We start from the raw sequence: 16,496 nt of genomic DNA, 5'->3' as shown, positions 1-16,496 counted from the left end.
GGGAGAAGGGCACACAGTAGTAACTATGCTCTCAGGCTTCCCAGGGGAACAAAGACTATAGGAGCTGGGCTAGAAGCCAGCTGTGCTACATCTGGCAAAAAAACAAAAACAAAAACAAAAAAAACCCCCACGCATCCTGAAAAACTGTGACATAATTCAAAGGTAATACACTAAGTTATAGAGGAAATTTTGAGAGCGCACCATACAGGCTGTGGTGTGGTCTCATGCACTGCTCTTAGATTTACAGTGAGAGAGAACTAAAATATTGGGAAAATGCGGAGTCTGGCAAACAAAGGAGCAGGAGGGGAGTCTGAAGCTGATTAAGGACTGATGCAGACAAATGGTAAAGGTTAGAGGCTGGCACAATTAAGAAACTCACCCTCAGGAGGAAAGGTGCCTTACAGGCAAGACTCCAGCCACTGAAGACTCCAGGCTGGAAAAGTGCAATTCATAGGGAAGGGGAGAAACTGAAATAACAAGGTTGCCTTGCTTGAAATCCATCATGGAAAGTTTCCTGGCTCTGCTGCCAAGGTGCACAACAGACAGATAAAAACTGGTCAGACTACCGTTCACGCTGGCAGCAAAACTGGACAGAGTTGCTCAAGTGGTCTTGCAGCTGTGCAAACTTTAAGATTTATAGCTCAGGGAAACTTGTGCCAAGAGTCTAGGAAGCTGCTGGGGCATGAGGCAGAGGCAGAGTCCCTGCAAGGAGGCCCTGAGAGACCACTTCATGAGGCTGTGAAGGTAAAGCCTCACTGCAGTAAAGAGCTCAGTAGATCAGAGATGGCCAAACCGCAGAGAATCGCACACATGGAATAGAAGCAGCCTAACAAGAGAGGCTGCATGCATGGCAGGAGGCAGAACTAGAGAGGCGGGCAGCATCCGGCTCTGCCATGCTGTGGTTCTCACTTACTTTGGTCTCATCTGTCCTTGCTATCCTCTCAAGTCTTTCATGTTGGAATGGGAATGTTTGCTATGTGAGCCTTGAACTACTGATCTCCCTGTCTCTGCCTTCTGAGTGCTGGGTAACAGGAGTGCATTACTGGCTTGGCTAAAAAAAAAAAAAAAAAAAAAAGTAAAAACTTAAAAAAGCAATTCTGCTTAAGCAGTCAAGTGCTACAGAACATACCTACTAAGTGTTCCATTAAATTATTTTCAATAAATTTACCAGTCTCACCACAATCCAGTTTAGAGTATTTTTATTATTATGACAATAAGCTCTCTCTGGTCCGTCAGTCAGTATTATTGCACCACTGTTGTCACCATGTTTTAAAAATGTTACAGCTATTTTTTTATTTTATTTTACTCAGTTAAGAGACTGGGGTTTTGAACAATGTTAGCCCTGATGACCCTATGAAATTGTTACGTCTGACCTCCCTCCCCAGTAGCTGTAGCCATTTTGTTCCAAGCCTGCCAGCTACTTCATATTGTTGCTGTAACTGGCCTGCCAGTCACTGACATGGAGAAGGCTTGCCTCAAGGACATGCTGATCACACACCCCGTTTTGTTCTGTATGAGGTTTGCTAATCATAAGAAATTCCACAAAGCTTTATGTAGGACCCTTCAATTCAAAGGTCAATATGAACTGTTATGTCTACAACTGACTCACTGACCACTGGGCAGTCCAGGATTAAGGTATGCATTCAATAAATTACTCTTGCTTAACTGAGATCAGAGTTTGTATGGTTTGAGTGGCGATTTCCAGACAGCAACAGAGATGTGTAGAGATGGACTAAATGCACTGTCTTATGAAAAGTCCATGAATACTTGAGAGTGATGGTGGGATTTTATGATTTAAAAAGGATGTGTTTGGGTGTCAGGCTCACAAGGGGTGGGTGGACCTTGTGAGGGTTAATCTTCATCACAGTTATGACTTGACTGGATCTGAACTCACCTAGCAGATACAACCCTGGGTACGTTGGCTTAACCAAGGAGGGAAAATCTACCCTGAATGTGGGTGGTGCCACTCACTCAGCAGCTGGGTTCTGGACCAAATAAAACAGTGAGGTGGGAGAAGGCACAGAGCACCAGCGCTTGCCTCTCCTTTCCTGACTGTAACCCCGAGCTCATGCTTCCATGTCCTACCCACAAGGCAGACTGGAACCTCTCAAACTGTCTGTTCTCTTCATTTGCTTTGTGTCTGGTATCTGCTACAGCAGCGTAGCATGCTGTAAGCGGTTACTAACTGGCTAAAGGGTGTGAAGGATTATTCTGATGACCGTTTGCTCACGCAGACTATGGAGAGGAAAGATGGGGACTAAAAGGGAGAAAGAAGGGGGCTGGTAAAGAGGGTAGACGGGCTTTGGTTGTTTTGTTTTTTGAGACAGGTCTTGCTATGCAGCCATGGCTGAAGTGGAACTCACTGTGTGGACCCTAGCTGGCTTCAAACTCAGAGATTTGCCTGACTCTGTTTCCCCAAGTGATAGGATTAAAGGGGTGTGTCACCCAAGTGTTAAGTAGGTTGAATTTAAAATCTTTGACAAATCCTAAGTCCTAAGTGGTGATCCATGGTAGGAACACAGGATTAAGAATCTGGACCTCAAGGGGATAAAAAAAAAAAATCATGAACAAACAGCATATAGATGGTACCTAAAGCCTTAAAACATTAGTGAGATTGTCTAAGGAAGAGAAGATACAGAGAAGGGGAAGAAGGAAGGAAGGAAGGAAGGAAGGAAGGAAGGAAGGAAGGAAGGAAGGAAGGGAGGAAAGAAAGAAAGGAAGGAAGGAAGGCAGGAAGGAAGGAAGGAAGGAAGGAAGGAAGGAAGGAAGGAAGGAAGGAAGGAAGGAAGGAGAGAGAGGAGGGAGGGAAGGCAGGAAGGAAGAAAGAGAGAGGGAGGGAGGGAGGGAGGGAGGGAGGGAGGGAGAGGGGGAGGGGGAGGGGAGAGGGAGAGAGGGAGAGAGAGAGAGAGAGAGAGAGAGAGAGAGAGAGAGAGAAACCTTAAGACTGCATGTAACTGACACTCAGGTAAAACAAAAGAAAGACAAGTCTATGAAGGTCACAGAGCAACTGCCAAGCGCACTCATGATAACTAGCACCACCTCTCCTCCTCCTCCTCCGTCTCTTTTCTTCCCACCGCACTCCTGGGTCCCTGTCCTCCATCACTACTCTCTGTTGAGAGAGAGAGAGGGTGGCTGTGACTGACTTCTGGTAACAACAATCCTATACCTGCTGTAAAGCAGGGCCAGGCTTCTACCCTAGGAGGCAGACTAGGAAGAAAGATGCTATTTGAGGCAGGATCTTATGTAGTTCATGCTGGTCTTGAATTTGTTCTGTAGCTGAGGTGGGCATTGAACTACTGATCCTCCCTGCCTCTGCCTTCTGAGTGCTGGATAATAAGAGTACATTACTGGTTTAATGAAATAAATAAAAGCAGTTTTGTTTAAGCAGTTGAGTGCCACAAAATATACCCATGAGGTGTTCAATGTAATGATTTTGATAAATGTACCGAGTATTTTTATCATTAAGTAAATTCTCTCCCACCTGCTTACAGTTAATCCACATTTCCACTCAGTGCACCAGGCAACAGCTCATCTCCTTTGTTTCGTTTTGAGTTTTTGTCAGGGAGAGACAGTCTCACTATGTTGCCTAGGTTGGCCCTTGAGACTCCCAATTCCCTTTACCTATCAAGTGCTACCATGCTTGAGTTGTATCTTCAAAATAAATTTTTTCTAGACATTTAATTAAAAGTGTGCATGTGCACACATGCACGCAGGTATGAAGGCCCACAGCTGACACTGGATGTCTTCTGTGAGATCACCTTCTACTTTACATACTGACCCCAGAGCTCAGAGTGTCGCTGGTGTCGCTAACGAGCGTGTAGGCTCTGGGCATCCTAACTCTGGCCCTCACACTGCACAGCAAGCACTCTGTTCACTAAGCCGTTCCCCAGTCTTCTGGTAATTTTGTAAGTGGACTTATGTGGTCTATTTTACTTAAAGAGTTTTCAAAAGTTATCCACATTTTACTTACAGTACCCAAATTTAAGTGCAGCCTAACAGTGTCACATTCGTCCCATCTTTCCTTTTGGGCTACAATGAATAAGGCTGTTTGAATAGATCATTAATAGCATTAAGATCATTATGTGACCTTTCTGCTAGATACCTGAGACTGGAACTGCTGGGTTATGTGGCAATTTTACATTAAATGTTTTGAGGAACTGCCAACCTGTAAGTTTGCAACCCAGATGGAAAATGAGGGATTACAAACCTAGATTCCAAGAGGACAACACTTGATATTTTCACCTGCCACCATCTCACCTCATCTGTGGACTTTGCAATGTGTCTCCCATTTGGCTTTTGTCGTGTCCCCATATAATAAAAGTAGAATCATGTAAGTAGAGAGCTTTTAGTGAATTCTGAGCACTCTGGATGTTTGGAAAGGCTTGAATTTCTAAATTGCTATACAACAACTGTGATGTTACCAGTGTAGAGTCACGAGGGAGACAGGTCTCTAGGAATGCCCGTGAAGCACTGCATTTATTAACGTGATTGAGTTGGGAAGACCTGCCCCCATGGATGACTTCATTTCCTGGGCTGGGATCCTAGACTGTATAAAAGGAGAAAGTTGGTGGAATAAACAGTGTCCACTGTCCTTGCTTCCTGCTGCTGTGACTCCCCACCAGGGTGTTATCACAGCTAACAGGAAGCGTTGTGTCAATTGGGTAGCATATCGCCGGGGCTCTTAAAGGATAAAGGACTTGGTTTTTGTCATGTGGGGTCAGGTAGGGTCAGGATGGCAAAGGTCTACAGTGCATCCACTTCAGTGGGATTCCTAGCCAGGCGGAAACAGTTATAGTGGGCACAGCCAAACCCTGTTGTTAAATGTATGAATGGGAACAGTCTTGCAAATAACTAAGAATTTTGCTTGTGGGATCTAATACCAACTTGAGGTAACTGAACTGAATTGTAGGACAAAGAATGAGTTCAAATACTTGGTGTCAAAGGGACTGAAAATTTTCTTAAGATTAATAAATAAATAAATAAATAAATAAATAAATAAAACACAGTCTTGTTCCCTGGATTCCTAGGTTGTTGGCTGTTGAGAAATCTAAAGGAATTCGCTTTACTGGCATTTCTCTTCCTTTTCTAGGCTTTAGAGTTTTCCTTTAAAAACAACCCCTTTTTCATTATTACTTGTTTAATCTGTGTGCACGTTCTCTGTATTCATGCCTATGGAGCTCAGAGAAAGACTGCAGAAACCGGTTCTCTCCTTTCAACACATGGGTCCTTGGCTGGGGCAGTGAGCTCAAGCCAGCAAGCTATGGTGGGCACCTGCATTTGCTGAGTATCCTCCCTGCCTACCATTCTATTTTGTGTTTCATTGTCTTGTTCTACTTTATATATATATATATATATATATATAAAAAAATCTTTTAATTTTCAATCATGGTTTTAAATTTAACTCTCATGAGATCTTTAAAAAAAATTCTCCTGAGTGAATGACTGTAACAGGATCTTATGTATCCCAGGCTGGCCTCCTGCTCTGCCTCCCACATGCTGAGGTTCAGGCATGCGTGTACAATCACACCCTGCTTCTGCCGAGGTATGAAGGTCAGCTGTAGTGTTGAGCTTTCCTTCTGCCTGCAACAAGGGACTCTCCTTCTATGATTGTTCTTATCATAACATTATTAAAATGCCTAGCAGTCAGTCGTTAGTGTCCATACAGACTGAAGAGTGGGCTAGCTACAGAAAAATTAAATGAAGGTTTGCAGCTATGGTGACCAGAGAATGGCTGGTCTGGTTTGCTGGTGGCTCTTGAGCCTTTTCTTGGGTAAGCTGCGTTCCTTAGAGAAGCTTCTGAGAGATGACAAGGCTGGAGGACAGTAGGGATCTCACCACTGAGTAGATTCCAACCAAGTCAGCTTTCTATACACACTTACCTCCAGCTTCAAGTCATTGTATTAATTTACTGTAATCTAGTCAAAAATCCCTATCCTTTTTGAGGGGGTGGTGTGTGGGGATAACTTATTTTCTGTTAGGACTGAAAAGAGAAACAGCAACAGTTGTGCTGAAAATGTGGAGCAATGTCAGGGGCTCATCTGCTTCATTACATTCATTTTTCTCTGTACGGGTGTTGCCTCATATACATATATGTATACCGCATACAAGCGTGCTACCCATGGAGGATGGGAGAGGGCGCCAGGTCCCACAGCAATGGAGTTATGGATGGTTGTGAGCTACCATGCAGGTGCTGGGCCTGGTTCTTCTGGAAGTGCAGCCAATGCTCATTTCAGTCCCTTCTAATACTTATATTCACAGGTGAGCTGCATAACCAGTCGGGAACCCTTTAAGCTTCCACGATACACACCGAGCTCTGTCACCGCCTTCCTTGGTCCCTATAATATGCTATAACAGTTAAGTCTATCGAACTTTTTTCCAGAGCCCCCATTTTTATTCCTGTCACTTTCCTTGGTATTTGTGACTCTTCATGTAATGCTTTTACTACATTTCAGTAAGGACTGTGGGATAACCACAAGTAAACACGTCTGATCAAATTTCTCATTATGGATTACATATAAGAAAAAGCCCACTTAAAGGGTAATGATAGCTCTAGTGGTGATTTGATTAGACAAACTGACAGTTTATGCTGAAGACTAAATTTTAATTGCTGAAAAGTATAAAATTAGGACTGGAGAGGAAATCTAGGTTCAACCCCCAGCGCCCATGTGGCGCTCACAACTGTTTGTAACTCTAGCTCAAGGGGGATCTGGAACCCTCACATATGTGCAGGCACAACACCAATGCATATAAAAATACATAAATTAAAACAATGACAACCGCCTCTCTCTCTGAAAGGTCCATATCTCAATGATGCCCCATTGACTACACACATCTTCTTTTCCGGGGAGAGCTCCTTACATGACTTGTACCAGAAGGGGGCTTTACTAACCTCTGCTTCCGCCGCCTGGGACTGTAAAAGCTGGCGCACGCGCAGTATGTCCTTTTCTATTTGCTGGATCCTGGCTATTCTTCGCTGAAACAGAAGAAGAGAACAAGTCGGATATTCAGTGAGTTTTATGTGTAGAGTGCATATTAATATGTGGCACCCCTGGCGTGGCTTGACATGGGTGCATTTTTTTAGCTTATTCACTTTACAGCCGGTTGCTGCCCCTGCTCCCCCATGACCCCCAGTCTCTTTGTCTAGCCCACTTTGCCTAGAACTTGCTGTGTGGTTGAGGGTAGCCTAGAATTGTGTTTCTCTGTCTTCTGCTTTCCAAATGAACATTACTTCTATTTGCAATATAAGAACCACAAAGATGACACAATTCTACATTCAAACTGTGAAGGAACTACTGAAAGACATGTCTGCTCAAACACATGATCTGAGATTGCTTTCTGCTTTTGTTTTTGGAGATGACCTTATGCAGTCCTGGCTGGCCTGGAACTCAAGAGGTCGACCTGCCTCTGCCTCCCCAGGACTGGAATTCAAGATGTGTACAGCACACTGGCCCAGAAGTAGGCTCTGTCACACCTGATGGGCATTTTCTTAGCCTTTACTAACATGCTAACGTGGGACAGATGTCATTGAAAAAGGAAGCTAAGTAAGTAACCAAACTAGTAACAGAGACAAAGGTCACAAAGGCCGGAGCAGGGATGGGGTCTACTTTAAATTTCCTCAAATTATTTACCAGTGATCTCTACATGTTATACTGGACATCACCATCCTTTAAACAGACTGTTGGCCAATCCTTTGTCATTTAAAAACAAAGGCAGTCTTTAAGAATTAGTCCTCAGGCGAGCGGTGGTGGCACACACCTTTAATCCCAGCACTTGGGAGGCAGAGGCAGGCGGATTTCTGAGTTTGAGGCCAGCCTGGTCTACAAAGTGAGTTCCAGGACAGCCAGGGCTACACAGAGAAACCCTGTCTCGAAAAAACAAACAAACAAACAAAAAACCAACAAAAAAAAGAATTAGTTCTCAGGATAATAACTATTTTTTTTATACCGTTAAAATATTTTTCCTTTTCATTTTTGTAGGACAGGTGCTTTACATTTTTATGAAAATGACTTTTATTGCTTTTTTGAGTTTCCATTCTATCTTAAGGACTCAAATGTTTTACATTTTCTTCTATTAATTGTAGCTTCTTTACATTAAGACTAAGTGCCATCATTGTTCACAACTATTAGCCAACTGAATTTGTTTTAGGGTGGAGCTGTTCACATCCAAGCCCCTCTTCTTAAAAGAGGAATCAGCACGTAGCTCAGGCTGGCCTCCAAGTCCACCTTCCTACTCCAGCCTCCTGAGTGCTGGGTTACAGGGGTGTGCACACACAGTGGCTGAACTATCACTATTTTGGTGTCTGCTTTCTGTTGTCACTTATTTGTAGGCATTCACTGTACAATACAGAAAATTATTCTCAGGTATGTTATAAACATTTGTATACTCACCTTTTAACTCATTATAGTATAAGTTACATATTATAAACAAGCAAAGAAATAGTATCATGTGTAGTATTTGAGGTCTATGAGATGAATCTAGAACATTTACAACTATACAAAATAAAGCCCATTTAGATTGAGCAGGGGAGGGGCTTTAGCCTTTGCTGATGTCCTTATAAGTATGGAAACTCTTGCAGAATAACTGATTTTCTATGACTCCTGCACTGTGCTAGCTCTGGTGTACTCTTGGGGCCACCACTCCTGCCACTGTCATTTCTCTTCTGTTCTTACAAAGGAGACACCATTTGCACTGCTGTCACTGAAGGCCAGCCCTTCCAGCAGCTGGCTTTTTGTCTTGTTTGTGGTTTTTAAACTTAATTTTCACACTGTTATTACCAAGTAGAAAATGTGTGTGTTACTCAAGATACAAAGTTAAATTTCCTAAAATGTTAGCAAGCAAAATGAGCTATGTCATCTCCAGGTAACAGAACGGCCAGAAAAGCAGGGTAAGGCAGTAATGACACTGCCTTCTACAGGGCCAGCCTAGCCACTCACAGAGCTGTGCACAAGGCAGTGCTCTACAATCAAAGCAGTTCTTGTTCTTTCTCGACCTTCCTGTGGGTTATCCTCTTCCTCATCCCTCTCGCTCCCTTCCCTTAGGTACTCCTTACGCCTCCTTTGTGTCTCAAACATGTGCTGTCGCTGCCATTTTATTTTTTAAAGAACTTCTGAATGTCGCTACATAAACTTAGAGCACAAGAAATAGCAATCTTAAAGGAATTGAAACTAGTTATTATCTGTGGGAGAATCAATATTTCTTCCCTGTAATTCTATGCAGAAAGATTAATACCCAAGTGTCATAGCAGAGGCAGAATTATGTCAGTACTGGTTATAATGCCCAACAGCCATGAGAAATTATCCTGAAGCAGTGCCAATTTAAGGCAGACTCTGAATGTTTCTCCTTGATGGTGCTGGAGGCCCGACTGATGGCCTTGTCTAAGCGAGGTAACCGCTGCATCACAGGTAATGGAGTAACAGAACCATCAGCAGAGCTGTAGTGTGCAGTGGGAGAATCACCTGTGCACGCTTCTCCATGTCCTGGCAGGTGCCAAGCTGCTCCTCCATTGCAGCCCTGATCTGCCTTGCTTCATACTCCAGCTGCCGTCTTGTCATGTCTGTCTGTAAGGAAAACTAAGACCACAAACAGCACATTAATTTCTCAGTTTACTAGTAAAGCCAAAAAGCACATAAGTATCAGTTAAGAAATTGAGTAAACAACTATGAAAGTCACCATGCTTGAGAAATCCAAAACCATGAGCACGGCAGCAGGCTTAACTGGGGTCCCTGACTACACAGGGAACTGCCTGAGGTAAAAGCTGGCTGGCTTTAACTCAGACTGTGTTGATGAAAATACGCAATTGGTCCAGTTAGGGTGAGCTGAACTTCTGTCCCCTTATGATTTCTTTATCTGTTAAAGGGGCACCTGATTAATTTTTGTGGTACTAGGAATCAACTGGAGCCTTGAACACTCTAGGCAGGTACAGTACCATTGAATTACAACTCAGAACCCTGAGGAACTATCTCTAATTATTAAAATTAGTATTTTAGACAGCAGACGCAGCTCAGTTGTTACAGTGCTCACCCAACCTGTGCCACATAAAGCTAGGTGTGATGGCACATGCCTGCAATCCCAGCACTTAGGAAGCAGAGGCAGGAGGATCAGGAGTCCAGGGTCATTCTTGGCTACACTGGGAGTTCAGGAGAACTGGGCCACATGAGATTCTATCACAAACAAACAAACAAACAAAACACAGACAACATGGGGGAAGTAAAAAGCCAGCAGATGTTCACTACCCTTACCCTTCTGATTAACTAAGGCTTATGTGTACAGGCTAAACAGAGAGAAAACACTCCACGTGCCATATGAAGAAAATGGAGTAAGGAAACGGTCTATATATTAAACACTGGATCTGGAGAGTTGATTCAATGGTTTAGAGCACTGACTGCTCTTTCAGATGACTGGGGTTCAACTCTCAGTGCCCACATAGCCGTTCACTGCTGTAAACGCAAACGCAGTCCCAGTGGCTCTGACACCCTCACAGGTGTACTGAGGTAACTGTCAGGAGACACTGGGAGCCATGGAGAGCAGGAGGGCGTGCTCTTCACGCTCCTCATGCTCTTGTAGGAAACTGCTCCTGGCAGGCTGGGTCCAAGAACTCCAAACTTTTAAGTTGCCCTCAAACAAAACATACACATAATGCACTCTTGAAGGCACACCAAAGTTAGGAGCACATGACAGATGAAACAGCCTGCACGCTGTTCATTTATTTAGAGACAGGGCTTCACTATGCAGCCTGAAGCCTGAAGTGCACTACTTGGCTGGACTCATCTCACAGAACCTGCCTACCTGTCGGCTAAGTGCTGGGCTTTGGGGACTGAAGACAAGCATCACCATGTTCCCCTGCACGTCATTTGCTCTCTTTGAGCCTGTACTGCTATTTCTGTCATTTGTCCTCCATTTCCCCACCACTCCACAAAAATCAAACTGCTGAATGTGACACAGAGTGTTGTAATAATATGGTTTAGAGCTGATACGTGGTATGATATTCTGATATGCAGACAAATATTTCTATATGGAGATGCTTGTTAACTTGATTTCCCAATCAGAAAGCAAACTATAGTGACTATAAAATACAAGCAGGTTTAAATTTATTAGTGTTACTAATGGCCCACGATGATTGTGTATTTTTGTGTATTCTATCAAACATGGTTACTTCATAAATAGCAAATAATAAATTTATCTGACACCTGCTCTTTACTTTTGATTCTCTGGTGCTGACCCACTGCTCTCGAGTTGTAACAAGGGAAGTGAGCACTTAAGGCCTTGAGTTCTAGCTCCTGCCTTCAGGAAGCCCAGGTAACTATATTCTGGAAGGCTTTTCTTCCTTCTATGTTTGCTTTCTGCCTATTGGGTTCTCTCAAAACTACTATAAGAACGTGAAAATCTAAGCTAAGAATAAAGGTTATACTGAGAAAGCACTTTCCTGCAGCCCAAGCTGGCCCTGGACTTATTACCACCCTCACGGTCTGGTGGATAAGATAATAAGCCACATACACTTGTCTTATTTTCCCTTTTAAATACTACATAAAATATTGATGAAACATAGAGCCTTGAGATTATGAACGCTTTCCTAAGTTTTCTTTTTTTCTTTACTTTTAGATAGGACCTCATATATCCCACACTGGTGTCAAATTATAGACAACTAAGGATGGCCTTCCGTTTGTTAAAACAGACTTATTTTTATTTTTCATGCACAAGTGTTTTGCCTGCACGTATATATGCACTCCACGTGAGTGCCCGGTGTCCACAGAGGTCAGAAGAGGGCACTGGATCCCCTGAAATTGGAGTTACAGATGATTGTGAATGTCCATGTGGGTGCTGGTAACTAAACTCAGATCTGCTGAGGTGCAGTGAGTGTTCTAACTGTTGACCTTCACCCTAGCTATGAGACTTTGAACTTCTGATACTCCTCTTCAAATTCCTGGGTGCTAAGACTCCACGGGAGGAGCAGAGGAAGGCCAGAGTGAATGTGTGCTGCTAACATGGGCAAGCCTATGCCAAGGACCCATGGAGAATGAATGGCACAGCCTTTAATCCTGGTCTAAGTGTGAATTCTGATGGTATGTATAGATAATGCCCACCACAGCTTTCTCCCTCTGGCCTGATGTTTATGGCTTGAAGACAGCTCCCCTACAGAGACTGCTCCTACTGAGATTAGCTAAGCCTGCCTCCTTGTTTTTCTGTATGCAATATCTTCACCTCTTCGTTTAACACTATACAATAAACACTCTGAGCATCCAGGGTGCTGTTTCTCCATCAGAACCCAATCCACTGTTTCTCTGTGTGTGTGTGTGTGTGTGTGCATGCATGTGTGTCCGTCCATGTGTCTGTCTGTCTGTCTTTTCTTCATTCCCCCCACTGTCTCTCTCAGTCATGCCCATCTCTGGAGCTGTTCTGGACACAGCCATTACAGGCACGTATCATGTATCCACTTTGTGAGGTGATCTGGCTTAACTCAGAGCCATGTACACGGCACAACATGAATGTGGAAGTTGCAATAACTTGTGAAAGTTGGTTTTTTTCTATAGTACGTATGTGTATTGCTGAGACTTAGACAATTTAAACCTCAGTGTATTTGTTAAAGGGGCACAGAGTTTGTAAACACAGTAGGACCCGGGCCTATAGCCAGTGGCATTTACACTACAAAGAGTAAGATTCAAATTATTGTCAAGGACATTTTAGCTGTAAGAACCATCTGGCATGATCCCTGCATTGTACAGAAACTGCAAGCAGATAGTATAATGTTTCTACCAATTAAAAATATAGTTGTCTAAGTGGAATTCAGATCCAAACACATGTGGAATTAAAAGAAGTATCTGTTGGTACACAATAACTTTTTCTTCTATTAAAAATTAATTAACAAGTGGGTACAGTAAAGGAGGCCTGTAATCCTAGTATTTGGGAGGATCAGGGTCCTCTTATATAGCAAGTCTGAAGTCAGCCCAGGATACATCAGATTCTGTGTCAAAAACAGAAACAAAACCCCATGAAAACAAACAAACCAAAGCAAGAACAACCGCCATGAAAATACTCATTAATCATTATATATTCGGGTTAATAGCTGATTAAGACACATTACATTTTATATCATTACAAACTCAGTTATCCTGAATTCTTCCTAGATAATCTGAGTACTCGAAGGTCAAGTTACCAAATCTAAAAGCTGCACTGTCAAGTTACTTACATTTTCAGTTAAAGGCAGGCTATCTATTCTTTTTGTGAGGTTCTGAAGTTGAGCATAATACCAGTCCTTTTCCTTCTCTTCTTTGTCAAGATCAGCAAGGAGTAATGATCTGTTTAGAAGAAAGGTAAATTACACAAGCTAATACATATTGCCTGGTAGCTCTCAGCAGCTGCTGCTCGAAGACAATAATGAACTAGTGAGAACGCACTGACTTGGGTTTTGTAGTAGCACTTGGGTATTACAATCACTGACTTCTGAGTATCAAGTGTGCTCCTTCCCTGCTATGATGCTGACCAGTTCTGCTTCAACCAAGGGCTCTCTTTCATAGTCTACGAAGTAAGTGAAAGGTAAGGCGAGAACAGAACTCACAGTCAGTAAGAGAAGAAACTGCACTAACGGAGTCAGGACCAGCTGCACTGACGCTGGGGAAGAGAGAAGCCTGGGGCTGCATCTGAGGTAGGATGCTATGCTGAGGTAGGCCGCTGTGCAGCAACTCTGTGAATAAACTTCACATCCACAGCCAGAGGGTGCTACCCTGAGGCAGAGACTTAAAGCTTGGAATCTCAAGATGAATTTACATAATTCCCTAGGAACCAGTCCCACTATACATCTGACCATTATAAACATAAACATATAACAGAAGGCTGTTACTGAGATAAAATTCAATAGGACTAACAAGTACACGCTCCCTATTGTTCTGTGTGGCTCCTTTCCCCAAGCAATGTACAGTATAATTTTCTTGTGTTGTTTCCAGAGATTTTCTATAAAATGCTAAAAATAATCTGCATAATTACATGTATACTTAAAAACATAAATACTAGATTATTAATATATATGTTGTCCTATACATGTTTTTTTCATCTATCTTGGAGGTCATTCCATATGAGAACAAAAGGCTTACTATGTACTTCTTGATAGCTGCCTAATACTCTGTGTACCTTATAATATTCATAAACTCATGAAGGAGAAATACTATGGCCAATTCTTTGCTGGGAGCACTTGGGGACTTAAGTAATTTGATATATATATATATACACATATATACATATATATATATATATATATATATATATATATATGAATGTCTTTATGTACTTCACTCTATACATGTTCATGCATGCACACATGATAAAATTTGAGGGTACATGAATTTGAACTGAAGTGTCCTAGTAAGGTGTCGTATCAATTATATAAGCTATAATTTTTACAAATTTAAGTGTATGACACACTTTTAGAGTACAGATTTATAAACCTCCAGGATATCACCACGACTTGAGTTGATTTCTTCTGATGTGCATGATGAGACGAAGCACTTTTCCAGGTTTGCAACCCACTCCTTTCTGTAATTTCTGCTTCTCATTTAGGGGACTTCTATACTGGGGATGGTACACCTTACTCACTAGGCTGCATATGCATTCTTTTCTTTTCAATTTATCACTTAAGATAATTTTGTTATTTGGAAAATCTGGATTTTCATGTAATCAGATCTGTGAAAATTTTCTATTATGATCTGGAATTTGGCCATACAATGATGCTCCCCTCTCTGATGATTCATTATTTTTAAAATTCTGTTTGGTATTTCCTTGGGAAATATTTGTAATGAGTACAAATGTATGTAGAAGACCTTTCCTGAGAAATAATTTCATAGCTAAGCACCCTCAATTGAGAGAAAATAAATGGGTAGGATCCAGCAAGAGATAAATGATGCCGCAGCAGGAGCCCAGAGCACGTCCCCCTACGTGTCAGAGAGGCTGAGATAAAAGGAGCACGGCCACTGCAAGTCTTCATTACCAAGAGCTGTTATGAAACCTAGCACTGGCAGTAAAATCCATTTAAAAAATTCTTTTCGCTAAAGCTCTCTACTAATAATATCAGCACCAAAGTAAGTGCCTGGGAAGTCTGGCCTGCTCACATGGCCTTTGCTGCTTTACAGAATGAAAGGGAACAAAGACCCTGGGCCTGAGCACTCTCCTTTTGGATCAGGGCGGTGTTTGGTTAGCCCAGGGTAAAAATAAAGACCAGCATAGGTAAGGGATTAAAGAGAGCACAACACCCTCCTAGTCTACATGGCCAGACCGACTGTTACCAATGGCCTCACCCCAAGCCAAAATAATAACAATGCCTTTGTCTCCCAGTGAAACATGATGCATTTACCACCTATATATAATTTTACTTATTTATCTTTTTATTTTATGTGTATGTGAGTGTACCTGTTTGTATGTGTGTGTATCATATGCATGCTGCCTATGGAGGTCAGAAGAAGGGTTCAAGTCCCTGGAACTAGGTTTACGCTAACTGTAAGCCACCATAAGAGTGCTGGGAACTGAACCTGGATCCTTTGCAAAAGCACCAAATGCTCCTAACAGCTACACTGTCTTCCCCCCCCAGGCCAAGGCTGATGTATTTATTTTATGTATATGAGTACACTGTCGCTGTCTTCAGACACCAGAAGAGGGCATCCAATCCCATTGCAGATGGTTGTGAGCCACCACATGCTTGCTGGGAATTGAACTCAGGACCTCTGGCAGAGCTGAGCCATCTCCGCAGCGCTCCAGGCTTTGCTCTTTATATGTAAACTTAACACTCTGCTTTTACAAGTGTCAGACCAGTGTTTTACAGAAGAGTTTCGCCACCTGGCACTGAGTCCTAAAATACTTGAAAATATCTTGATGGTTCTGCCATGTGTGGTGAGAGAATTCTAACTTACGAGGAGAATAGTTCATTGCAAGAACGCAGTTCAGCGCCCAGGCTAAGTGGAAAATGACATGAAGAACCATTTCTCTCACTTGTGGTTCCTTCTCCTCTGCTTTCTATAATGGGGTTCCTTATAAAGGATCTAGTAGTTATTGAATTTCATTCAAAAGATAACCTGAAATTCTACTATGTCATTGATAATTTAACTAGATATAAATATAATGATTTAGGGTTTTACTCAATGTACAGATTATTTGAAAGGTAGCTATGCTCACCACCATACCAAGGATTCACCATGTGTAGAATATTTAAAATACCTAAGTAGTCAAATATAAGACTTTAGAATTTCAAGAAAATTCCTTCTTTCTACTTTTAGAATTATGATAAACACAATCATTTGTATTTTTAGAACAAGTAGATTGTGGTGGCACACACCTTTAATTCCAGCACTTGGGAGGCAGGAGGCAGAGAGGCAGAGAGACAGAGAGGCAGAGGCAATCTCTTGAGTTCGAGGCCAGCCTGGTTTATAAAGCAAGAACGATGGTGCAGGATGTCACCTGTCAGTTTCTTGCATTGTAAAACTCCCACGCACACACAGTACTTACTGCACAAGGAACAC

The 16,496-nt window shown here is 42.4% G+C and overlaps 1 protein-coding gene across 19 annotated transcripts in view; it reads right to left on the bottom strand.

The window, feature by feature from the left end:
- Apc (APC regulator of Wnt signaling pathway) overlaps window positions 1–16,496 on the bottom strand; it is a 104,212-nt gene that overhangs the window by 34,267 nt on the left and 53,449 nt on the right. For all 19 annotated transcript variants that reach the window (XM_085833758.1, XM_029472064.2, XM_029472065.2 and 16 more), the window contains 3 exons: window positions 13,184–13,292; window positions 9,456–9,569; window positions 6,890–6,973 (listed from right to left, as the gene is read on the bottom strand). In XM_085833758.1, the coding sequence (XP_085689884.1) occupies window positions 6,890–6,973; window positions 9,456–9,569; window positions 13,184–13,292 (307 nt within the window). The remainder of the gene's footprint in view (window positions 1–6,889; window positions 6,974–9,455; window positions 9,570–13,183; window positions 13,293–16,496) is intronic.

Source organism: Mus caroli, unplaced genomic scaffold (genome assembly GCF_978045245.1).
Source record: "Mus caroli unplaced genomic scaffold, Mus_caroli_1 scaffold_19, whole genome shotgun sequence".
NCBI lineage: Eukaryota > Metazoa > Chordata > Mammalia > Rodentia > Muridae > Mus > Mus caroli.
The sequence above is the reverse complement of the archived record's forward strand: the minus strand, read 5'-3'. Positions and strand labels throughout refer to the sequence as shown.